The following is a 26,207-nucleotide window of genomic DNA, read 5'->3' on the forward strand; positions in this document are numbered from 1 at the left end:
CCTCGAGATTAAAACATTCATAACATTAAAACTTGAAAAGATGTGACTTCGACAATAATATTGTCATTGTTACTTTATGTTTTTAAACTAGATAGGTGATGAAGAACTTAAATCTCGTCTTAAGTTGTTTCTTTTTTTCAGACCTGTACTTTCTTCCCTGGACACAAAAATTAATATACCAGATATATCAATAAGAATCGTATAATCTTACAAAGACAACAGTAATTATGTTTGTTGTTTTCAGATTTATCAAATTTTTCAAAACTCAAAATTATATCACTTGAAAATAAGAACCTTTTGTTTAGATGGTCACAATAAAGAATATGCTTCTTTCGTCTTACTCGTAAGTTCTTAGAATAACCAGTTAACATAAATGATATCGTAGGTTTGTTTAAAGTGTTAGCAAACTGCTAGATGGCTTGTTTAGGCAAAGTATAAAACCTTAACCTACTGTGCAGAGTTCATAGAGTGGAATTTAACTCTTCATTAGATTTGTATAAATTCAAAAGAAGAATGAAAAGAAAAACACGTTAATTAATTTCGACAAATGTCATTAGCATTTCCTAGATGGCGCTACAATTAAGGCTATTATTATTATTTTATAATTTTCTGTATAAAGCTTCTTTAAAATTTAGGTTATTTACGATAATTCTTCAAAAGTTTGGTAATCATTGCTTTCTTAGTTCTCTAGCTTAGGACTTTAACTTTTTTGTTTTTCATTTACGTATATTTAATGTTTTAAAATTATTTGAAAATCTCATAATGTGATAAATAATTTTTAAGGCAACCAAATGTTTTAAAAATAATCTTTCTCTAATAAAGTAATTTAGTCTCGTAGTTATTGTATACTTTATGTTATAATTAAAATTGTATTAAATTTAATAATTTCCTATCGGTCTACGGTAATAAATGAAGAAAGACGAATTAGTGTAGTAATGGCGGGAAATATGAGGTTAGTTGTGTTCACAACTTTTTTTCTTCACCTTTTGTTATATTTACGCAATGTATAAACCTGTGCCTTTAATATGTAATGAGAATTGCGATTTTAAGAACAAACATTTGTACAACGTCCGTTGTGCACATGTTATCAAATCGATAAGTAAACACTTTTACCATACATCAAATAAATTAGGGTTACCAGTTGAGTACGAGTGTGAAGCTAATCTGTCTGTCACTATACCATTACAAGTGACGGGAGAACTAGGACTAATGGTTAGAAAGACGGTTCAACCTAATAGATATTTATAAGCTAATAACGTTAGCAATATAACTATGAAATTACGAGTATTCGTGTTATATAAGAAACATTTATGAAGTATGTTGTAAATCAAAATTCTAATTCTGACTAGGTTCAAGTTATTCTTTCAGGTTGTATAAATGTTTTTTGTTTTTTTTTTAGATCTAAGTAAATAAAGATAAATTACCGAAGGGAATCCATAGCTTACATTTAGGACTATATAATACTTATGTGTGAAGACAACCATAAAATTAAAACTCCAAGTTAACCCTATTTGTTAGGGTTATAAGGAGGGAGCAAAGAAAAAACTTTAAGAAAGAAGGTTAGGTAAGTGTAGTTCTGTAGTGTTCTTTAGAAAATTGTTTGGCAAGTGTTTGAAGAAATACATTTCCTGAAGGTTGTGTAACATTAAAAACAGTTTTACTTTTCTAGTAAACCAGTAAAACTATAAATGTAACATACAGAGAATATGTAGTTCACCCTTGCTTCATTTCATTCGGTAATGTTTATGATGATTACGGTCCTGTGACACTATTCAGACATATTCATGGAAGTTGTGTTTCCCTTTAAATGTAAAAATAGCTGAAAAAAATATTGTGTGATTCTCAGTACTGAAGTTGTTTTTCTTTTTCAGATATTTTGTATATCTTTGGTTAAACATGTCAATTGAATGATTGTGTTTACAATATACCAATAAGCTGATAAAACTGACACAATAAAAGTATTTCAATATATGTTATCATCAAGTTGGTAAGGTGGAAATTTACTCAAAGATATTTCATTTCTTTATAGATACCAAGAACATTCTTTATTTCATATGTTTTTTTTTTAAATATGCAGTTTTGGAATGAGGGTAGAGTGCAGTTGGTAAATGATGGATTAAAATATCAATATATCCTTTTGTTTTTTTAGCAGGACCAAAGAAGATGTCAGAAGTCTTCTTCAGCTTGCAAAGCTAGAGGAAGAAAAATTAAACCCACTTGTCCAGTCCTTTTACTTAGCTGAAGATTTCACAAGAGAAGATATTAAGTTAATGGAAGTAACTCCTGACATGTTGAATCAAATAGTAGAAGGTGAAAGGTAATGAACATTGTTATATTCCAATACAGTAACCAACCTCAACTCACACACAGTCTCTCTGTTTCAATGTTAGGAAGTAAACATGTTGTGACTTAATCTTGTGAGGCTAACCTTACAATAACAGAAACAGATAACTTTCTAATCTTACAATAACAGAAACAGATAACTTTCTAACCTTACAATAACAGAAACAGATAACTTTCTAATCTTACAATAACAGAAACAGATAACTTTCTAACCTTACAATAACAGAAACAGATAACTTTCTAATCTTACAATAACAGAAACAAATAACTTTCTAACCTTACAATAACAGAAACAGATAACTTTCTAACCTTACAATAACAGAAACAGATAACTTTCTAACCTTACAATAACAGAAACAGATAACTTTCTAACCTTACAATAACAGAAACAGATAACTTTCTAACCTTACAATAACAGAAACAGATAACTTTCTAATCTTACAATAACAGAAACGGATAACTTTCTAATCTTACAATAACAGAAACGGATAACTTTCTAATCTTACAATAACAGAAACGGATAACTTTCTAATCTTACAATAACAGAAACGGATAACTTTCTAATCTTACAATAACAGAAACGGATAACTTTCTAATCTTACAATAACAGAAACGGATAACTTTCTAATCTTACAATAACAGAAACGGATAACTTTCTAATCTTACAATAACAGAAACGGATAACTTTCTAATCTTACAATAACAGAAACGGATAACTTTCTAATCTTACAATAACAGAAACGGATAACTTTCTAATCTTACAATAACAGAAACGGATAACTTTCTAATCTTACAATAACAGAAACGGATAACTTTCTAATCTTACAATAACAGAAACGGATAACTTTCTAATCTTACAATAACAGAAACGGATAACTTTCTAATCTTACAATAACAGAAACGGATAACTTTCTAATCTTACAATAACAGAAACGGATAACTTTCTAATCTTACAATAACAGAAACGGATAACTTTCTAATCTTACAATAACAGAAACGGATAACTTTCTAATCTTACAATAACAGAAACGGATAACTTTCTAATCTTACAATAACAGAAACGGATAACTTTCTAATCTTACAATAACAGAAACGGATAACTTTCTAATCTTACAATAACAGAAACGGATAACTTTCTAATCTTACAATAACAGAAACGGATAACTTTCTAACCTTATAATAACAGAGATAACTTTCTAACCTTACAATAACAGAGATAACTTTCTAACCTTACAATAACAGAAACAGATAACTTTCTAATCTTAGAATAACAGAAACAGATAACTTTCTAACCTTACAATAACAGAAACAGATAACTTTCTAACCTCACAATAACAGAAACAGATAACTTTCTAACCTTACAATAACAGAAACAGATAACTTTCTAACCTTACAATAACAGAAACAGATAACTTTCTAACCTTACAATAACAGAAACAGATAACTTTCTAATCTTACAATAACAGAAACGGATAACTTTCTAATCTTACAATAACAGAAACGGATAACTTTCTAACCTTACAATAACAGAAACAGATAACTTTCTAACCTTACAATAACAGAAACGGATAACTTTCTAACCTTACAATAACAGAAACAGATAACTTTCTAACCTTACAATAACAGAAACGGATAACTTTCTAACCTTACAATAACAGAAACAGATAACTTACTAACCTTACAATAACAGAAACAGATAACTTACTAACCTTACAATAACAGAAACAGATAACTTACTAACCTTACAATAACAGAAACAGATAACTTTCTAATCTTACAATAACAGAAACAGATAACTTTCTAATCTTAGAATAACAGAAACAGATAACTTTCTAACCTTACAATAACAGAAACAGATAACTATTTATCTCCTTCCAAGCTGTATTAAGATGTTTTATAGATCCAATTCTTAATGAATTAGAATGTGCTCTTTATTTGTTTCGACTCTCATAACAATTCCAACTGATTTGTCCTGTGTCTTCACCCTTATTACATTTCTGGTGCAGTTTGTTTAGCAGCTTCCATTATCTTACATTTGGAGATAGTTTTCACTTTGTTTCTACTTCTGGCCATTTAGGAAAGTATTTGAAAAGACTTACTGTACATGAGCACTTATAGATATGATTTAGAATTGAATCGGTGAATTCAAAAGGGGCCCAAGTCCAAGAAATATCTTTTTCGCAGGAAATCAACTTAATTGCATATCTTAAAGGGAGGGTATGCCAAATGATTCATACTTGACTCAGATATAGCACCAGTTCACAGCTTACAAATGCTATAATATGAAGCATTTCACTCTTAATATCAGAGGGTTGGCAAACTAAAGTCTCTGGACTTGGGCCCTTCTTGAATTAAACAATAGTAAAATCTGAAGATAAAGGACATACCACATATTTCTCATCTGAGGATATCTTTATTTCTTATTCTGTCATATTTTTAACACTTCTTAAGATCAGTTTATATCCAAACTGTTGTTTTGATACATGATAACTGCCAGTAAAATGAATTTTTCATTCTCATAGAGGACAAGTTATCAATAAGGTACATCATTCTAATGGTATCTAATCTTCAAAGTCAGGCTCATCTTCATCCCAGGTACATCATTCTAATGGTATCTAATCTTCAAAGTCAGACTCATCTTCATCCCAGGTACATCATTCTAATGGTATCTAATCTTCAAAGTCAGACTCATCTTCACCCCAGGTACATCATTCTAATGGTATCTAATCTTCAAAGTCAGGCTCATCTTCATCCCAGGTACATCATTCTAATGGTATCTAATCTTCAAAGTCAGACTCATCTTCATCCCAGGTACATCATTCTAATGGTATCTAATCTTCAAAGTCAGACTCATCTTCATCCCAGGTACATCATTCTAATGGTATCTAATCTTCAAAGTCAGACTCATCTTCATCCCAGGTACATCATTCTAATGGTATCTAATCTTCAAAGTCAGACTCATCTTCACCCCAGGTACATCATTCTAATGGTATCTAATCTTCAAAATCAGGCTCATCTTCATCCCAGGTACATCATTCTAATGGTATCTAATCTTCAAAATCAGGCTCATCTTCATCCCAGGTACATCATTCTAATGGTATCTAATCTTCAAAGTCAGGCTCATCTTCACCCCAGGTACATCATTCTAATGGTATCTAATCTTCAAAGTCAGACTCATCTTCACCCCAGGTACATCATTCTAATGGTATCTAATCTTCAAAATCAGGCTCATCTTCATCCCAGGTACATCATTCTAATGGTATCTAATCTTCAAAATCAGGCTCATCTTCATCCCAGGTACATCATTCTAATGGTATCTAATCTTCAAAGTCAGGCTCATCTTCACCCCAGGTACATCATTCTAATGGTATCTAATCTTCAAAATCAGGCTCATCTTCACCCCAGGTACATCATTCTAATGGTATCTAATCTTCAAAGTCAGACTCATCTTCACCCCAGGTACATCATTCTAATGGTATCTAATCTTCAAAGTCAGACTCATCTTCATCCCAGGTACATCATTCTAATGGTATCTAATCTTCAAAGTCAGGCTCATCTTCATCCCAGGTACATCATTCTAATGGTATCTAATCTTCAAAGTCAGACTCATCTTCATCCCAGGTACATCATTCTAATGGTATCTAATCTTCAAAGTCAGGCTCATCTTCACCCCAGGTACATCATTCTAATGGTATCTAATCTTCAAAATCAGGCTCATCTTCATCCCAGGTACATCATTCTAATGGTATCTAATCTTCAAAGTCAGGCTCATCTTCATCCCAGGTACATCATTCTAATGGTATCTAATCTTCAAAATCAGGCTCATCTTCATCCCAGGTACATCATTCTAATGGTATCTAATCTTCAAAGTCAGACTCATCTTCATCCCAGGTACATCATTCTAATGGTATCTAATCTTCAAAGTCAGACTCATCTTCACCCCAGGTACATCATTCTAATGGTATCTAATCTTCAAAGTCAGACTCATCTTCACCCCAGGTACATCATTCTAATGGTATCTAATCTTCAGTCAGACTCATCTTCATCCCAGGTACATCATTCTAATGGTATCTAATCTTCAGTCAGACTCATCTTCACCCCAGGTACATCATTCTAATGGTATCTAATCTTCAAAGTCAGACTCATCTTCATCCCAGGTACATCATTCTAATGGTATCTAATCTTCAAAGTCAGACTCATTTTCATCCCAGGTACATCATTCTAATGGTATCTAATCTTCAAAGTCAGGCTCATCTTCACCCCAGGTACATCATTCTAATGGTATCTAATCTTCAAAATCAGGCTCATCTTCATCCCAGGTACATCATTCTAATGGTATCTAATCTTCAAAGTCAGGCTCATCTTCATCCCAGGTACATCATTCTAATGGTATCTAATCTTCAAAATCAGGCTCATCTTCATCCCAGGTACATCATTCTAATGGTATCTAATCTTCAAAGTCAGACTCATCTTCATCCCAGGTACATCATTCTAATGGTATCTAATCTTCAAAGTCAGACTCATCTTCACCCCAGGTACATCATTCTAATGGTATCTAATCTTCAAAGTCAGACTCATCTTCACCCCAGGTACATCATTCTAATGGTATCTAATCTTCAAAATCAGGCTCATCTTCATCCCAGGTACATCATTCTAATGGTATCTAATCTTCAAAATCAGGCTCATCTTCATCCCAGGTACATCATTCTAATGGTATCTAATCTTCAAAGTCAGACTCATCTTCACCCCAGGTACATCATTCTAATGGTATCTAATCTTCAAAATCAGGCTCATCTTCATCCCAGGTACATCATTTTAATGGTATCTGATCTTCAAAATCAGGCTCATCTTCATCCCAGGTACATCATTCTAATGGTATCTAATCTTCAAAGTCAGACTCATCTTCATCCCAGGTACATCATTTTAATGGTATCTGATCTTCAAAATCAGGCTCATCTTCATCCCAGGTACATCATTCTAATGGTATCTAATCTTCAAAATCAGGCTCATCTTCATCCCAGGTACATCATTCTAATGGTATCTAATCTTCAAAATCAGGCTCATCTTCATCCCAGGTACATCATTCTAATGGTATCTAATCTTCAAAGTCAGACTCATCTTCATCCCAGGTACATCATTTTAATGGTATCTAATCTTCAAAGTCAGACTCATCTTCATCCCAGGTACATCATTTTAATGGTATCTAATCTTCAAAATCAGGCTCATCTTCATCCCAGGTACATCATTTTAATGGTATCTAATCTTCAAAGTCAGACTCATCTTCATCCCAGGTACATCATTTTAATGGTATCTAATCTTCAAAGTCAGACTCATCTTCATCCCAGGTACATCATTCTAATGGTATCTAATCTTCAAAGTCAGACTCATTTTCATCCCAGGTACATCATTCTAATGGTATCTAATCTTCAAAGTCAGGCTCATCTTCATCCCAGGTACATCATTCTAATGGTATCTAATCTTCAAAATCAGACTCATTTTCATCCCAGGTACATCATTCTAATGGTATCTAATCTTCAAAGTCAGACTCATCTTCATCCCAGGTACATCATTCTAATGGTATCTAATCTTCAAAGTCAGACTCATCTTCATCCCAGGTACATCATTCTAATGGTATCTAATCTTCAAAGTCAGGCTCATCTTCATCCCTAGTATCACAAACTGTTAACTTATTGAGGAACTGATGAGCCTCTGGTGAAAGATATTTTGCCAATTTTTGAACATCCTTTACTTTTGCTGACTGTACACCAAGTTGCCCACTGTAGAGTGGTTCCTCTGGGTATGTAACAACCCTGACTGAGGGCTCTAGAAGGCAGAATATTGTTGTGACCTGAGCAGACATATTTTCGGAAACCTTTATGTCATTTCTGAAATCTCCACTGAATCTGAACACCTTGTATTTGCTGACTGTGAACTTCTCTCCATCCTTCTGACTGACTTTTTATAAAACTGACCAACGTGGGATTTGAAATCAAGCATATCATTCTTTGCCTTCAGCACGTAATCTTTCTTGCTTGTTTCTGGCCCATTCTTGTTCATTACGCTTTCTTTTTGGTCTAATCTCTTCATAACCTGAATCAAACTCATGCTGCATGGGCGCTGCCATCCTGGATGATTAGTGCTGCCACCTATGGCATTAAGCTAAATCCGTGCAATAGAGGCCCAAGTCCTGGAGTTGGGTCCCTCTTGCACTCAATGCATTTTAAATGCTGTGAATAGTCAGTACATTATTGTGAACTTGGGACCTTTATGTACACAATCAGATAGCTTGTCTCTTAAAGATCATTAAACATATAATATCTCAATTTTGAAAAATTGTGAACTTTTGAATTCACCGATTCAGTTAGCTGAAATGGTTTTAAAAACCTCTAGTATATGCAGAACGTGGAGTCAACATGAAAACGTAATTATTTCACCTCTCTATTTGAAATCATAAGTACACTCAGTATTAATGGTCCATATTATCATATTTATTGTCATTCAAAAGTTAGGGTAATTTTTTATTTAATATTTATTTTTGATTTCTGTTTCAAATTTTGTCTTACCATTTCCAGTCAGTTTATTGAATAATTGTCACATATTTGTGATATTTAAATATTTGATTAACAAACTTTATATGTATCTTAAACATGCATAAAATCTTCTATTTCTTGGGTATTTATACTTCTAAAAACAAGCCAGTAAAGCAAATGTGGGTGTTGTGTCCACCTGTTTATTACTTGATGTACTCGAAAGTAGTTTTAAGTTAAACATATAAGGTGACATTTATTCCAGAGTTATAATCAGAGGAGACAAATCAGATCCTGCTGTTTTATGTACAGACACTCAGACTTATGAAATTAAAGAAGCAGGCACATCAGATTCTCTCCTGCTGTTTCCATCCCTTGTGTGGCCCAACAAAGCAGAGGCTAGCGACACTGGTGACAGAATAACAGTTGCTTCACAAGAGGTGAGAGCAGTAGTCATTGTATGTGATTTGCTGGAATTATGTTTCAGTCTTTCAGTTTTAAAGTGACTGTTTACATTCCAAGAAGTGAATTAATACTAATATATCTAATACCAGTTACATAACATTATAAAAATTGATTAGAGAAACCCATAGTCAAAATGTGATTTAAAAGCTGGTGTGTCAAATTTTAAAGTAATTAATTTAAATGTTTCTCATGCATTAATGTTTTTTCTATATGAATGGCATAAATAATTAAAGATGTTAATGTTGCAGTGTTATTTTAAAACTTTAAACTCAGTATTATAATATTGTTATTTAAATTTATTTGGAATCTCAGTGTTCATTAGATACTGATTTTGGTAATAATTAACAGCTCACTTAACTCTAACCATTACTGTTTTTTACCTTGGTATTAATTAACAGCTACTCAACTCTAACCATTACTGTTTTTTACATTGGTATTAATTAACAGCTCACTCAACTCTTACCATTACTGTTTTTTACCTTGGTATTAATTAACAGCTCACTCAACTCTTACCATTACTGTTTTTTACCTTGGTATTAATTAACAGCTCACTCAACTCTCACCATTACTGTTTTTTACCTTGGTATTAATTAACAGCTCACTCAACTCTTACCATTACTGTTTTTTACATTGGTATTAATTAACAGCTCACTCAACTCTTACCATTACTGTTACAATGATTATATCAAAGTATATGGCATGTTTTTGCAGTAACTTCTCATTGCATTTTATTTTTGTTATGGTTTTTGTTATTTTGTTTTTATCACATATCTTGAGATAATTTTTACTTTCATAGCTATATCAAACATCTTAGAAAGTTTTGTAAGTTTAAATGTTTAGTAAGATATTAATATCATGAAGGTAGCAGGAATCTTCCACAACTATTTTGAGCTTCGTCTGTGTAAACCTAGACTCCAGAAACTGAGGTATCTACTGGAAGAAAATCTGTACACTGGGAAAGAATATGAAGCAGACAATGTTGGTGTAAAGGTAATAATTAACAATGTCTTACAAACAAGAAGTAGACGATGTTGGTGTAAAGGTAATAATTAACAATGTCTAATAAACATGAAGCAGACAATGTTGGTGTAAAGGTAATAAGTAACTGTCTTACAAACAAGAAGCAGACAATGTTGGTGTAAAGGTAATAATTAACAATGTCTTACAAACAAGAAGTAGACGATGTTGGTGTAAAGGTAATAATTAACAATGTCTTACAAACAAGAAGTAGACGATGTTGGTGTAAAGGTAATAATTAACAATGTCTAATAAACAAGAAGTAGACAATGTTGGTGTATAGGTAATAATTAACAATGTCTTACAAACAAGAAGTAGACAATGTTGGTGTATAGGTAATAATTAACAATGTCTTACAAACAAGAAGTAGACAATGTTGGTGTATAGGTAATAATTAACAATGTCTTACAAACAAGAAGTAGACGATGTTGGTGTAAAGGTAATAAGTAACAATGTCTAATAAACAAGGAGACAATGTTGGTGTAAAGGTAATAATTAACAATGTCTTACAAACAAGAAGTAGACAATGATGGTGTATAGGTAATAATTAACAATGTCTTACAAACAAGAAGTAGACAATGTTGGTGTAAAGGTAATAAGTAACAATGTCTAATAAACAAGAAGCAGACAATGTTGGTGTAAAGGTAATAATTAACAATGTCTTACAAACAAGAAGTAGACAATGATGGTGTATAGGTAATAATTAACAATGTCTTACAAACAAGAAGTAGACAATGTTGGTGTAAAGGTAATAATTAACAATGTCTAATAAACAAGAAGTAGACAATGATGGTGTATAGGTAATAATTAACAATGTCTTACAAACAAGAAGCAGACAATGTTGGTGTAAAGGTAATAATTAACAATGTCTGATAAACAAGAAGCAGACAATGTTGGTGTAAAGGTAATAATTAACAATGTCTTACAAACAAGAAGTAGACAATGTTGGTGTATAGGTAATAATTAACAATGTCTTACAAACAAGAAGTAGACAATGTTGGTGTAAAGGTAATAATTAACAATGTCTAATAAACAAGAAGCAGACAATGTTGGTGTATAGGTAATAATTAACAATGTCTTACAAACAAGAAGTAGACAATGTTGGTGTAAAGGTAATAAGTAAAAATGTCTTGCAAACAAGAAGCAGACGGTGTTGGTGTATAGGTAATAATTAACAATGTCTTACAAACAAGAAGCAGACGGTGTTGGTGTATAGGTAATAATTAACAATGTCTTACAAACAAGAATCAGACAATGTTGGTGTAAAGGTAATAAGTAACAATGTCTTACAAACAAGAAGCAGACAATGTTGGTGTATAGGTAATAATTAACAATGTCTTACAAACAAGAAGTAGACAATGTTGGTGTAAAGGTAATAAGTAAAAATGTCTTACAAACAAGAAGTAGACAATGTTGGTGTAAAGGTAATAAGTAACAATGTCTAATAAACAAGAAGTAGACAATGTTGGTGTATAGGTAATAATTAACAATGTCTTACAAACAAGAAGTAGACAATGTTGGTGTAAAGGTAATAAGTAAAAATGTCTTACAAACAAGAAGCAGACGGTGTTGGTGTAAAGGTAATAAGTAACAATGTCTAATAAACAAGAAGTAGACAATGTTGGTGTAAAGGTAATAATTAACAATGTCTAATAAACAAGAAGTAGACAATGTTGGTGTAAAGGTAATAATTAACAATGTCTAATAAACAAGAAGCAGACAATGTTGGTGTAAAGGTAATAATTAACAATGTCTAATAAACAAGAAGCAGACAATGTTGGTGTATAGGTAATAATTAACAATGTCTTACAAACAAGAAGTAGACAATGTTGGTGTAAAGGTAATAAGTAACAATGTCTGATAAACAAGAAGTAGACAATGTTGGTGTAAAGGTAATAATTAACAATGTCTAATAAACAAGAAGTGGACAATGTTGGTGTATAGGTAATAATTAACAATGTCTTACAAACAAGAAGTAGACAATGTTGGTGTAAAGGTAATAATTAACAATGTCTAATAAACAAGAAGTGGACAATGTTGGTGTATAGGTAATAATTAACAATGTCTAATAAACAAGAAGTGGACAATGTTGGTGTATAGGTAATAATTAACAATGTCTTACAAACAAGAAGTAGACAATGTTGGTGTAAAGGTAATAATTATCAATGTCTTACAAACAAGAAGTAGACAATGTTGGTGTAAAGGTAATAATTAACAATGTCTTACAAACAAGAAGTAGACAATGTTGGTGTGTAGGTAATAATTAACAATGTCTTACAAACAAGAAGTAGACAATGTTGGTGTATAGGTAATAATTAACAATGTCTAATAAACAAGAAGCAGACAATGTTGGTGTATAGGTAATAATTAACAATGTCTTACAAACAAGAAGTAGACAATGTTGGTGTAAAGGTAATAAGTAAAAATGTCTTACAAACAAGAAGCAGACGGTGTTGGTGTAAAGGTAATAAGTAACAATGTCTTACAAACAAGAAGCAGACAATGTTGGTGTAAAGGTAATAATTAACAATGTCTTACAAACAAGAAGCAGACAATGTTGGTGTATAGGTAATAAGTAACAATGTCTGATAAACAAGACGCAGACAATGTTGGTGTAAAGGTAATAATTAACAATGTCTGATAAACAAGAAGTAGACAATGTTGGTGTAAAGGTAATAATTAACAATGTCTTACAGACAAGAAGTAGACAATGTTGGTGTATAGGTAATAAGTAACAATGTCTTACAAACAAGAAGTAGACAGTGTTGGTGTAAAGGTAATAATTAACAATGTCTTACAAACAAGAAGTAGACAATGTTGGTATAAAGGTAATAATTAACAATGTCTTACAAACAAGAAGCAGACAATGTTGGTGTATAGGTAATAATTAACAATGTCTTACAAACAAGAAGTAGACAATGTTGGTGTATAGGTAATAATTAACAATGTCTTACAAACAAGAAGTAGACAATGTTGGTGTAAAGGTAATAATTAACAATGTCTTACAAACAAGAAGTAGACAATGTTGGTGTAAAGGTAATAATTAACAATGTCTTACAAACAAGTAGACAATGTTGGTGTAAAGGTAATAATTAACAATGTCTAATAAACAAGAAGTGGACAATGTTGGTGTATAGGTAATAATTAACAATGTCTAATAAACAAGAAGTGGACAATGTTGGTGTATAGGTAATAATTAACAATGTCTTACAAACAAGAAGTAGACAATGTTGGTGTAAAGGTAATAATTAACAATGTCTAATAAACAAGAAGTGGACAATGTTGGTGTATAGGTAATAATTAACAATGTCTAATAAACAAGAAGTGGACAATGTTGGTGTATAGGTAATAATTAACAATGTCTTACAAACAAGAAGTAGACAATGTTGGTGTAAAGGTAATAATTATCAATGTCTTACAAACAAGAAGTAGACAATGTTGGTATAAAGGTAATAATTAACAATGTCTTACAAACAAGAAGTAGACAATGTTGGTGTATAGGTAATAATTAACAATGTCTTACAAACAAGAAGTAGACAATGTTGGTGTATAGGTAATAATTAACAATGTCTTACAAACAAGAAGTAGACAATGTTGGTGTATAGGTAATAATTAACAATGTCTAATAAACAAGAAGTAGACAATGTTGGTGTATAGGTAATAATTAACAATGTCTTACAAACAAGAAGTAGACAATGTTGGTGTATAGGTAATAATTAACAATGTCTTACAAACAAGAAGCAGACGGTGTTGGTGTAAAGGTAATAATTAATAATATGTGATATCAAAACATGATATTTTAAATGTAATTATTATACACTGCCCTCTGGTGACTTAGCAGGAATTTTGAATGTTTATGACAGTGAAATCTGTGTGTCGATACCCGTGATGGACACAGCACAGATAGTCCGTTGTATGTTTAGCTGCGTGCTTAACAACATAATGAAATATGAAATATTGTTCTATACACCTGAATTATGTAATAATTTATGGGTAAAACATGACGACAGTAATTGACAGTATACAAGTGACATTCTGAACAACCATTATCTAATCTAGAATAATTTTTATCACTATATTCAATTGCACAGGATTACTTATAGTAATGACTTGCACTAATCAAAATTGTAATAACTGTACATTAGATTTGTTGCTTTGGTAAAATACTGTGCTGTGCCAACCAAAATGTAATTGTGATTTGGAACTGTAGTCTAAGTTTTCCTTGTTTTTTTTTTGTCTTTTGATTGTGTGTTTGACCTAAATAACAACCACTTAAGATAATTGTAGTTTTTAGTGGATTTTAATGCATAATTTCTGAATAGAATCAGATTTACATGTTGCACCAACAACTTGTTTGGTTTTATTATGAACTTCATGAAAAATGTTTGGGTTTTATAATAAATTTAGATTTCATTTTTGTATGAAAACATTAATATTTGTATTGGTGTCGTACTGGAGAAATGGTTTTATGTGTAAAAGTTACTATTTAATTACCAATAACGTGATATATAGAGACGCTGATTTGTAATTTAAAATTATTAATGAAAATTCAGTTTATGTTATTCATTCTTATTTGATTATCTGTAATGATAATTTTTAATGTTCACAATGAATTAATAAACAGTAATTTTTGACTGAAGTATTGTCATTCTGTATGAAACTGGAAAATTAAAAGTCAAATATTATTCCCTTCCATAATTTTCCTTTGATAAAATGAGAATTTTTTATGTGTTAATAAATTTTTATCCTATATTTCTCACAATAGTACACATTTCAAGACCTATTGAACACGATCCAGGCTAGTCCAAAAGAACTTGAAACAGCTCTACAAGAAATGCAGGCATGCTGTATAGATGGTGAGTGTCAAGGCCACATTAAGGTTCTGAACCGGATAGTAACCTCTGGATTGACATGATTCATGGAGAGTGTTAGCTTTACGTTAACCACGTTTAAGGTACCATAATAGAAGGAGTTACCAGTGTCCTTCATAAATCTGTTTGTCTGTCAAACTGTTGACGTATATTTACACTGTCATTACTGCTCTGTTATAACAATTGTTAAAAAGCAGCCCAACAGTGTTGAGAGAAATTATTCATTTTCTACATGTAAAACCTGGAGTACTCGGGTGTTTAAGTGAGATGAATTGTAGCATTGGTTACATGTAACTTGTGTGTGATTAGAGATCAAATGATCTTATAACAGAGTTCTAGAGGAGCCTGGATTGGCTGATTTCCATTGTATGGCATCCAGTCTTACATATATTTTTTTTTTTTTTTAGGTATTGGAGGATGCTAGGTTTTGATTACCAGTTCTCAGTGTTCAATCATATAGTAAACTTAGTTGATTCGAATTCCTGGCCCTCTGGTGGTATTCCATTACAACCTGTGCTCAACACCCTGGAAGATCTGTTCCCAAGGTAAAGTAATTTTTATCTAGGATAACCACCAACTCTTTTAAAAAAAATTTTCCAAACAACTCGTTCAGAATATACAACTGATTGTGATATTGAAGTAAAAGTTTTTCTTTACTCCTTACAAATGTTCATTATTTGGTTGTCGACTCCTTACCTTCATTTGTATCTAGAGTGTATAGTGTTTCATTTGTTTCTGGTATGTGACGTTAATGTTATTTTAATACATACAAAACAAGAGAAGCCATAGGTAAACACTTAAATCACCAACACTTAACACAAGTCAATATTTCAATATGAAATCATATACAGTTACTGTATTTGTTTTAAACCATCTTTACAGAATATTTTGTTATCGAGTCAAGTTGTATTTTGCACGTTTTATGGTGATCATGTTTTTTTCTTATGTTCCAAAATTTATCCTGTGGCCAAAGGTTATGTATAACTTGTTTTCTGTTAACTCAGAAACAAGTATATGTTTTTAATCACTGTAGCTAGGACAAACATTTACCAATTCTCACACTGTGATTGGTACAAATGTCTTCCATTGTCATTAAAAATTACTGTATGTGATGTATGAAAGTAGTGATTATATGTGTTTCCACTCAACCATTCAGTAACCAACAAGATGAAAAAGTGGAATGTGTGCAGACTGTTCCCACATCACTAGATTATCTAGTTGTAACCCTAATTACTATGTGAATATGTTTTGTATACTTGGCTCAGATAGCATAGGAGTAGTGCAAGTCTGTCAAATTATAGTTCTACATCTAATGATGACGATGAACTAATGAGACGAGAGGATGATAGTTCTACATCTAGTGATGATGATGAACTAATGAGACGAGAGGATGATAGTTCTACATCTAGTGATGATGATGATGATGAAGTGATGAGACAAGAGGATGATAGTTCTACATCTAGTGATGACGATGAACTAATGAGACGAGAGGATAGATCTACATCTAGTGATGATGATGAACTAATGAGACGAGAGGATGATAGTTCTACATGTAGTGATGATGATGAAGTAATGAGAGAAGAGGATGATAGTTCTAGATTTAATGATGACGATGATGAAGTAATGAGACGAGAGGATGATAGTTCTACATCTAGTGATGATGATGAACTAATGAGACGAGAGGATGATAGTTCTACATCTAGTGATGATGATGATGATGATGAAGTAATGACACAAGAGGATGATAGTTCTACATCTAGTGATGATGACAATGAAGTAATGACACTAGAGGATGATAGTTCTACATCTAGTGATGATGACAATGAAGTAATGACACTAGAGGATGATAGTTCTACATCTAGTGATGATGATGAAGTAATGACACAAGAGGATGATAGTTCTACATCTAGTGATGATGAAGTAATGACACTAGAGGATGATAGTTCTACATCTAGTGATGATGGTGATGAAGTAATGAGACAAGAGGATGATAGTTCTACATCTAGTGATGATGAAGTAATGACACTAGAGGATGATAGTTCTACATCTAGTGATGATGGTGATGAAGTAATGAGACAAGAGGATGATAGTTCTACATCTAGTGATGATGGTGATGAAGTAATGAGACAAGAGGATGATAGTTTTACATCTAGTGATGATGATGAAGTGATGAGACAAGAGAATGATAGTTTTACATCTAGTGATGATGATGATGAAGTAATGAGACGAGAGGACGGTGGTTCTGCATTTTGGGACAGTAATAAAGATGAAGAACCTGGACCCAGTAAAGGAAGACAAACAGTGTAAACATTCATGTAATGTTAGTGAGGGGGGGTGCACTAGAAAGTGTGTCACAGCTGTGGTGGACAAGATAAAAATTGTGGAATTTATTTTTATTTAAGGGAAAATGAAGTACCTCATGTAATCAACTTATTACTGTTATAAACAGCAAATATCACAATATTGCTGTAAATATAGAGCACCACTTGCATATGCTGACAAAACAAAGAAACATCTCTGTTAAACTTGAATGTATTATATTTGTAATGGTTCTTTAATGTTACTACAGATAATTCCAATTCAACTAAACTGTGTAAGGAATTTGTATAGATATTGGGTGTATCTACAAAAACATTTTGTCTGTCATGGTAGAATCTCTTTCATCAAATACAACAGTCACCTACTGTTTCTAATGGAATACTGTAAAGTGACTGTGTTGTACTGTTTATGATAAAATATTGTAGAAGTGACTGTCTTATACTGTTTATGATAGTAAACTGTAGAAGTCATTGTCATGTACTGTTTTTGATAGGGTACTGTAGAAGTCACTGTCATGTACTGTTTTTGATAGGGTACTGTAGAAGTCACTGTCATGTACTGTTTTTGATAGGGTACTGGAGAAGTCACTGTCATGTACTGTTTTTGATAGGGTACTGGAGAAGTCACTGTCATGTACTGTTTTTGATAGGGTACTGGAGAAGTCACTGTCATGTACTGTTTTTGATAGGGTACTGTAGAAGTCATTGTCATGTACTGTTTTTGATAGGGTACTGGAGAAGTCACTGTCATGTACTGTTTTTGATAGGGTACTGGAGAAGTTACTGTCATATACTGTTTATGATATAAGTTACTGGCTCTTTATTCTGAAAATTTTGAATCTTTAGGAAGATTGTAGAAGAGTGCTTTCACTGGTATACCCATCCTGTTGGACAGACAACACCTGAAGGTAAGACAGTTTTTATGTTGGTACAAACCCTTACACAGAACTAAACTATCAGTAGACACTAATGCTGGGGAATACCTTTAATCCATCCTTGTGACGTTAGCAGAGAGGAACCGACGAAAGATATTTTTGTCAGTAATTCACATCACTCGACACTTAATACAGAGTTAAAACATTGAAGTGTTTAGTGAGACTTTATGTAATAGTATAAAAATTTTGACAACTGATTTGTAACAAAAAGAGTCACTTTTCATGACTATGTCTCAATTAATTGTGAAAGTATAGAGCTATGCTTCATTATTATGCACCTAATAGACAGTTTTTGAGTACATACAACAGTAAATTTGATGAAGTAAGCTCAGAATAGAAAAGAATAATCATTCTAATTTCAGTCCCTCAAATTTTACTCTTTGGCTTACGACTTGTGTAAGTCTGTCTACCACACCATGCACAAAGATTCGCAATTTTTTGTGGCATGCCATTCAAAATGCTGTACGTAAATTTTCAGTGTCATATGATGACAATCACAGTTGAAGGGTCCAGTGATTTACTAGAATGAATAATAATATTTATCAGTATTTATTTTGATTGCTTTTTAAGTTTTTAGATAATGAATAGTTATATCTTTCTGTATTACTTATGATTTAGATGTGAAAAGATGCATTTGTTTTTACCATATCCAGTAATGTCAAACTGACCTACGGAAAGTTACCTGTGTCGTTGTGGAGTAGAATTTTCTAAAATGTAGCCATTTATAATACATTATATACACGTATGTATTATTACTATCTATAAACAAATTAAATTTGTCTTAAAACAGTGAATAAAGTTATGATGTTTGTACTCGCTTCTGATTGATGTAGTTTGCTAAGTCTTAAGAAATTTCAAACAGGATAAAAACAGAACCTACTAGCATGAAGATTTGTCTCAAAATAGAGACACCACTGATATATTTAAAAGTAATTGAGAAATAAGTTGGAGAAAGGATATTCTGAGCTTTCAGTTGGTTGTTCACATGTCATATATAGAAGTTAGTGTAAGTAAGGGACCATTTCCACAAATAGAAGGCGGGCCACTGTGTTTGATTTGGTGCATGAGTAATATCTCACCAAATAGAAAAGACAGGAGGTTCATATTTTATATTCTAGCTTTTCAGTATTAGTAATTTATGTTCCTAATTTGTACAAAACTATAGATTTTATATTTTGACACTAAACATCCAATTTCAACCATTAATTCGTTCAGCATACCATGTTACACACGAAAATCAATGATTATGTGTTTGTTTTTTAATTTACTTTTAAATAATGTATAATATTAAAATTTGAATTATAATCTACAGTTTGATAACAAACATAAAAAGAATTGACAACACAGTAGTTCAATAAAAGTTTTAATGCGAGTTAACAAACCGATGACATGACCCATGTGGAAAGGGTTAAGCAGTATTATTATAGAGTCTAGCTTCTGTCATTACCTAGTCACTGAAATTATTTTGTGTTTCAGATGCTCCTCATCTCTTTCGTTACATAGTAAAACAATTGTTTCTTAAATTTTGATGTGATGGTAAGTAATTGTAAAATCTGTAACATATTAAAGGATATAAAAAAACTGGCTTTGGCAATGATATTTAAGATATTCTTTTCATTTTTTCAGGATACGATCTATATCGTTGGAATGAAGACAAAATTTGTGCATTTCTTGGAGAGGTTATTTTAAGGCCTACGGGAAAAGCAAGTAGACTTACGACTTTTCTTGTTCTTGCAACTAACTTCAGTCTTGTTGCTTGGTTTTTGATGTGTTGTCTGTATATGTTGACATATAGAGCAGGTTTGGTAATTTCTGTTTGTTGTTTTTAAAGAAATGTTTTTTACATCAGCATTCATGACTTTTATCAGAATAAGAATCGATAAGACTGAGTCCCGATTTCTGTGTTTATCAGAATAAGAATCGATAAGACCGAGTCCCGTTGTCCATGTTTATCAGAATAAGAATCGATAAGACCGAGTCCCATTGTCTGTGTTTATCAGAATAAGAATAGATAAGACCGAGTCCCGTTGTCCGTGTTTATCAGAATAAGAATTGATAAGGTTGAATCCAGTTCTTAATAAAGACTTAATTACTTGATGAAACAAATGAATAAGAAAATCAGAGTTTGAAAGTGTATTAAAATAATAAAGTCATTACCAGGGATAGTGATGTAGAAAGTTCATGATTTCATAATTATTTATACTTTAAATTTATTACTAATTTAAACAGACTGTACTTATCCTGGCATTTTATTAAAATAAACTTCTGTCCTGGCTTAAGAAATAAAACAAAGATGTTAGAAAACATTTCAAATACACAATTTCATATCTTTGTTCAGGATTTAGTTTAAGCTCAAAGCTGGAATTGCACTTCTAGAATAAACTGTAAAAGTATTAAAATAACTGACATGGGAACTTGTCCTTATGAGTTAAGTTTAGGAAATGGTTGTTGTGCTTTTCGTTTTTATTATTCTGTTTTTCAATATCTAGATCTGTCCACTTATGTGACATTTCAAATGTTAAAGTCTTCCAGAACATCTGTGAAGCAGTATTTAAAACTTGTGATGGTTTAAGTGTTGCTGGATTGTATGTTTTAAAGTATATTGTGGAAAGACACTCTTTCTCTTAAGAGGTATAAAGTATGAGTTAATTTATATGGAAAAGGTCATATCTGTTTCACTGATGTAAAAATGATGAAGAAAGAATTATGAAATGAGGTAGTGCTGTTAGGTAAGAAAGGAACTGTGAGGGGGACGTAACGTGAGAAGGGAACTGTGAGGGGGACGTAACGTGAGTAGGGAACTGTGAGGGGGACGTAACGTGAGAAGGGAACTGTGAGGGGGACGTAACGTGAGTAGGGAACTGTGAGGGGGACGTAACGTGAGTAGGGAACTGTGAGGGGGACGTAACGTGAGTAGGAACTGTGAGGGGGACGTAACGTGAGTAGGGAACTGTGAGGGGGACGTAACGAGTAGGGAACTGTGTGGGGGACGTAACGTGAGTAGGGAACTGTGTGGGGGACGTAGATAATTCCACTTTGTTATTACAAAAGTTGTCTCAAACAATTGAGCTGGCCTTCATTAAGAAACTAATTCAAAATTAGCAAAATAATTTTAATAAACTATGTAAAGTCTTCTAACTGTTGTATGGAAATTTTGGGTATTAATAGTAAAGTATATTCACTTTTGTTGTTGTGTATGTGGCATGTTTTTCAATGATTAAAATTTTGATTTTGTCTGTAGTTTAACTTGGAAGAATTCCTTTATGTCTGGCAAAGTACAGTTCCAGAAGGAATGAAAACTAACTTGAAACAGTTAGAGGTAAGTAATGTTAATTATTATGTGTGGCTTAATCTCTGGCAATAAGTACAGATTAGTGTGAAATTATATTTAGACTGTGTGTGTGAAGATGTGTCAGTTTATCTGAATTCAGGTTTTACAGGTTTCTTAAGTTTGACCAAATTTTATTAGGTGCTCATAAATCAGTTATAGTTGTGACAGTGAGTGATGTTTGAGAAGGAAGAAAATCTGTGCATTATTCATATTTTATCACAACTGTTATAGATAACTAGTTTCTGTATATTGTGTTAAGTTGTGTGATATGTACCAAAGCTGAAGGAAACTCTTCTGCTGTTAATTGTTGTTGTGTTGTAAATAATTATTGCTACGTCTCATTGATTAGGCCTAACAAGTACATTTTAATATTGCTATCAAAAAGGTGCTCAGTGTCTTTTTTATTACCCAATTTCCTTTTTTGTCTTCTAGGGTATAGCCCTCACGGATCGATCTTCCAAACCTCAAACAATCTGTTTCTTCCCAGTGTGGAAACTTCCCGAGGATGTTTCTTCACGGTAAAGTTATTGTTTACTTAATTGTACACCAGATGGCTCATTTGCTCACTGTGTGTTAGGTGACAAAAAATGTAATTTGTTGTTTTACTCAGCACAGAACTGCTTTGCACATCATCATAACACCTCTCTGATACATATATGTTGTGTTTTTATGTTTGAGAATAATAGAATTTTGATACTAATCAAAACTTGTGTGGTAGAATCTCTGTTGTCAAACACAAAGTAATGGATTTTGTTCATGTAAATTTTATAAATGGGTTTATAACTTCACATTTATTAGTATTCAAATGTAACTTATATAAACTTGAACTAGTTTTCAAAAACAAAAGTCCCTTTAAAAAAAACCTCTGTTTCTGGCTCCTTGAGGCCTAACAACACTGTGTAGCCCACTTGCTGGCTGTCATAAGACTTACAAATACAACATTATTTTTGCAGTGGTCCACTGGTAGGCTTGTAGTAGAAGTAACCTCAGAAATCATGTGTCCACTAATAGAATAATTATAGTTACAAACAGCTGCCTGCTATTATCGTGATGGAGTAATACTTGTTTACAAAAATCAGTTTTACAGTAAAAGAAACTGTCATAGTTTTTATTAGGGTTACATAATATAGATAAATATTTTTTTCTGTCAAAGTTCCATGTCCCAACTAAATTTTAATCAAAGTTTCGTAAGTAGTTTTTATCATATTTGCTTGCTATAGCTGGATGTAATTAGATCATGTCAAACTAGTGTTGATGTAGGTTTGTAAGCCATAACTTGTTCATATGAGAACTTTATGTTTTAATTATAAACTGATTGGGTTATTTTTATCTGTGCTATTGTTCAGGTTACTGTACCTTCTTAAAGTCCAACATGTTCTAAACCTTCTTCAAAAGACAAATTATTAAATATTTCAGGTTTAACGCTCTCTTCAGAACTCGTGAAAAATGGACATTGGAGGATATCACTCCTTATGTTAAGTAAGTAGATGATAAAGGTTCAGATTGATGAAATGGGTCAGTTGGTATAAACAAGTAATAACGTCAGTGTTAACACAAGAGAAATTTCACATTTATGTTTGGGGTGTTAACCTTTTCTTTCACAAAATTAGCACACGTTATGAAGTTATTTTTAGAAATATTTCTCTTAATTTGCCTGGAACATCTGTTTTTTAGTTCTTTGGTTGTCCTCTAAGCACCGTGTGGTGTCTGTTTTATGGTTGTCCTCAAAGCACCGTGTGGTGTCTGTTTTATGGTTGCCCTCGTACCACCGTGTGGTGTCTGTTTTATGGTTGCCCTCGTACCACCGTGTAGTGTCTGTTTTATGGTTGCTCTCGTACCACCGTGTGGTGTCTGTTTTATGGTTGCTCTCGTACCGCCGTGTGGTGTCTGTTTTATGGTTGTCCTGTAGTGTCTGTTTATGGTTGTGTGGTGTCTGTTTTATGGTTGCTCTCGTACCGCCGTGTGGTGTCTGTTTTATGGTTGTCCTCATACCACCGTGTGGTGTCTGTTTTGTAGTTGTCCTCGTACCGCCGTGTGGTGTCTGTTTTGTCGTTGCTCTCATTATCACGTGTGGTGTCTGTGGTGTCTGTTTTGTCGTTGCTGTTTTGTGGTTCGTACCACCGTGTGGTGTCTGTTTTGTCGTTGCTCTCGCGTGTGGCCGTGTGCTCTCATTACGCGTGTGGTGTCTGTTTTTGTCGTTTTTGCTCTCTCACCCCACCGTGTGGTGTCTGTTTTATGGTTGTCCCTCGCACCACCGTGTGGTGTCTGTTTTGTGGTTGTTGCTCTGTTTTATGGTTGTACCACACGAAAGTGGTGTCTGTTTTGTGGTTGTCCCTCGTACCACCGTGTGGTGTCTGTTTTGTGGTTGCTCTCGTACCACCAGTGGTGTCTGTTTTGTAGTTGTCCCTGCACCACCGCGGTGGTGTCTGTTTTGTGGTTGCTCTCGTACCACCGAGTGGTGTCTGTTTTGTGGTTGTCCTCGTACCGCCGTGTGGTGTCTGTTTTGTGGTTGTTGTCTCGCACCGCCGTGTGGTGTCTGTTTTGTGGTTGCTACCACCGTGTGGTGTCTGTTTTGTGGTTACTCACCGAAAGTGGTGTCTGTTTTGTAGTTGTCCCTCGTACCACGCAGTGGTGTCTGTTTTGTAGTTGTCCTCGTACCACCGAGTGGTGTCTGTTTTGTAGTTGTCCTCGTACCGCCGTGTGGTGTCTGTTTTGTGGTTGTCCTCGTACCACCGTGTGGTGTCTGTTTTGTGGTTGCTCTCGTACCACCGTGTGGTGTCTGTTTTGTAGTTGTCCTCGTACCACCGAGTGGTGTCTGTTTTGTGGTTGTTCTCGTACCACCGAGTGGTGTCTGTTTTGTGGTTGTTCTCGTACCACCGAGTGGTGTCTGTTTTGTGGTTGTTCTCGTACCACCGAGTGGTGTCTGTTTTGTGGTTGTTCTCGTACCACCGAGTGGTGTCTATTTTGTGGTTGTCCTCGTACCACCGTGTGGTGTCTGTTTTATGGTTGTCCTCGTACCGCCGTGTGGTGTCTGTTTCCTTGCTTAACAGTTAAAAGTAACCTACATTTATAAAATGTTAATTGTGATATTAGAAGGTCTGATTCTGTTGTGTTACATATTTAGGTTTGAACTTTTGTCAAACCATTAATGTTCTTTGTATAATTTTTGTAAGACACATGAAATGTTAATGAACTATAGTGACACTGTACGTTGTGTGTTTAGAACATTCCAGATAGAAATGTTTAGTAAATTAGATGTATATCATATGTTGAGTGATGTTTGATGAATTAATGACGCATTGTGTTTAGTGTTTCAAGAGAATGAAGACCCATTCTTGTAGTTAACACAAATATAATTTTTATATTTTTTCAGAGATCTTTCTACAGCGAATCTAAACCTCAATGCTTTACTAACCAAAAACGCACGTTCGTCCTCCCAAAATGGTGTGAAGTTTTACAGTGCCAAGTGGCCAGTCTCGTGACTTGTGACCTGAGAAAGACGCATGTGCATAGATTAAAACAATAAAACTTTCTACGTTTTACCTCGAACCGTCAAGTGTTTGTACAGAAATAATCAGTGAAGACACTGGAGCCCTCTGTTACATTTACTTACGAAACTCCAAAACCAGCTATAACATAATGTAACACAAATTGACCCTGAACAAAACTGATCAAATTTTGGTGTTTGTTAGTTGAATACGCTAAGTTTCATTAAATACATGCATTAAGTGTTTTTCTGAACTAAGAAACAACAAAAGTAAGAAAACAGTTCTTAATTATACTAATTGATACATGTCTTTACTCATGTTAGTGTTATAGCAACAGACAGATTTGATATTTCTAATTGTTTTTAAAATCTCGGCAAAATATTTTTTTTTCGTGGATACTTTTTATGATTATTATGCCGTAAGATGGCGCCACTTCTTGATGGAAATACTTGATTCTTCTAAAGATATATTTCGTACTTAATTAACTATTTGTCTAAGTGAAATGAATTTTGTACATGAAAATAAGACCCGGTCGAGATAGTTTTATAAATACCTTAATAGACCACGACTAAAAAATAAAGTAATTCAACAAAAAAAAGAACATGGCGGTTGAGATATAATTTTTTTATAAAACGTTAACTGAAGATAATTTTCCTGTGGTGGGTAGCCGCAAATAACCATTTCTGTAGCATTGCGCGAAAGTATAGAAACCAAGAAGTGGATTGTGTAAGGATACAGAATACTGTGGATGTTAGCTTGCTTAACTAACAGAAATAGCACTTCTGAAGGAAAACTACGTAAGATAAATTTCGGTACAAACTGTTGTCAGCTTATCACTAGAAGCAATCGACGATGAATGTGTGTTGTACAGATAGTTTTAAGTTGTATATACGTTCTATTTAAAAGAAACCA

General features: G+C 33.1%; 1 protein-coding gene across 2 annotated transcripts; it reads left to right on the plus strand.

Annotated features, from left to right (window-relative positions):
- Positions 1-581: 581 nt before the first annotated feature.
- Positions 582-25,893, plus strand: LOC143241875 (sister chromatid cohesion protein DCC1-like). 2 transcript variants are annotated; one of them, XM_076485158.1, is made up of 12 exons: positions 582-952; positions 2,150-2,317; positions 9,136-9,310; positions 10,197-10,325; positions 15,118-15,208; positions 15,630-15,768; positions 18,388-18,449; positions 20,103-20,179; positions 21,718-21,795; positions 22,240-22,325; positions 23,224-23,286; positions 25,181-25,893. In XM_076485158.1, exons 1-12 carry the CDS (start codon positions 936-938, stop codon positions 25,287-25,289), a joined length of 1,194 nt encoding a protein of 397 aa, XP_076341273.1. In that variant the 5' UTR covers positions 582-935; the 3' UTR covers positions 25,290-25,893. The 2 variants fall into 2 exon arrangements, with proteins under 2 accessions (XP_076341273.1, XP_076341274.1); XM_076485159.1 differs by lacking the exon at positions 582-952 and adding an exon at positions 1,428-1,564.
- The last annotated feature ends 314 nt before the right edge of the window (positions 25,894-26,207 follow it).

The sequence above is a fragment of the Tachypleus tridentatus genome, unplaced genomic scaffold, assembly GCF_004210375.1.
Source record: "Tachypleus tridentatus isolate NWPU-2018 unplaced genomic scaffold, ASM421037v1 Hic_cluster_1, whole genome shotgun sequence".
In the NCBI taxonomy this organism is placed as follows: domain Eukaryota; kingdom Metazoa; phylum Arthropoda; class Merostomata; order Xiphosura; family Limulidae; genus Tachypleus; species Tachypleus tridentatus.

What these genes read in the sequence shown, in the direction of transcription:
- LOC143241875 (XM_076485158.1), top strand. An exon ending in TAACAGTTGCTTCACAAGAG is followed by an intron (nt 9,311 to 10,196) that starts GTGAGAGCAGTA and finishes AATATCATGAAG; the next exon opens with GTAGCAGGAATCTTCCACAA. An exon ending in TGGACAGACAACACCTGAAG is followed by an intron (nt 18,450 to 20,102) that starts GTAAGACAGTTT and finishes TCATTTTTTCAG; the next exon opens with GATACGATCTATATCGTTGG.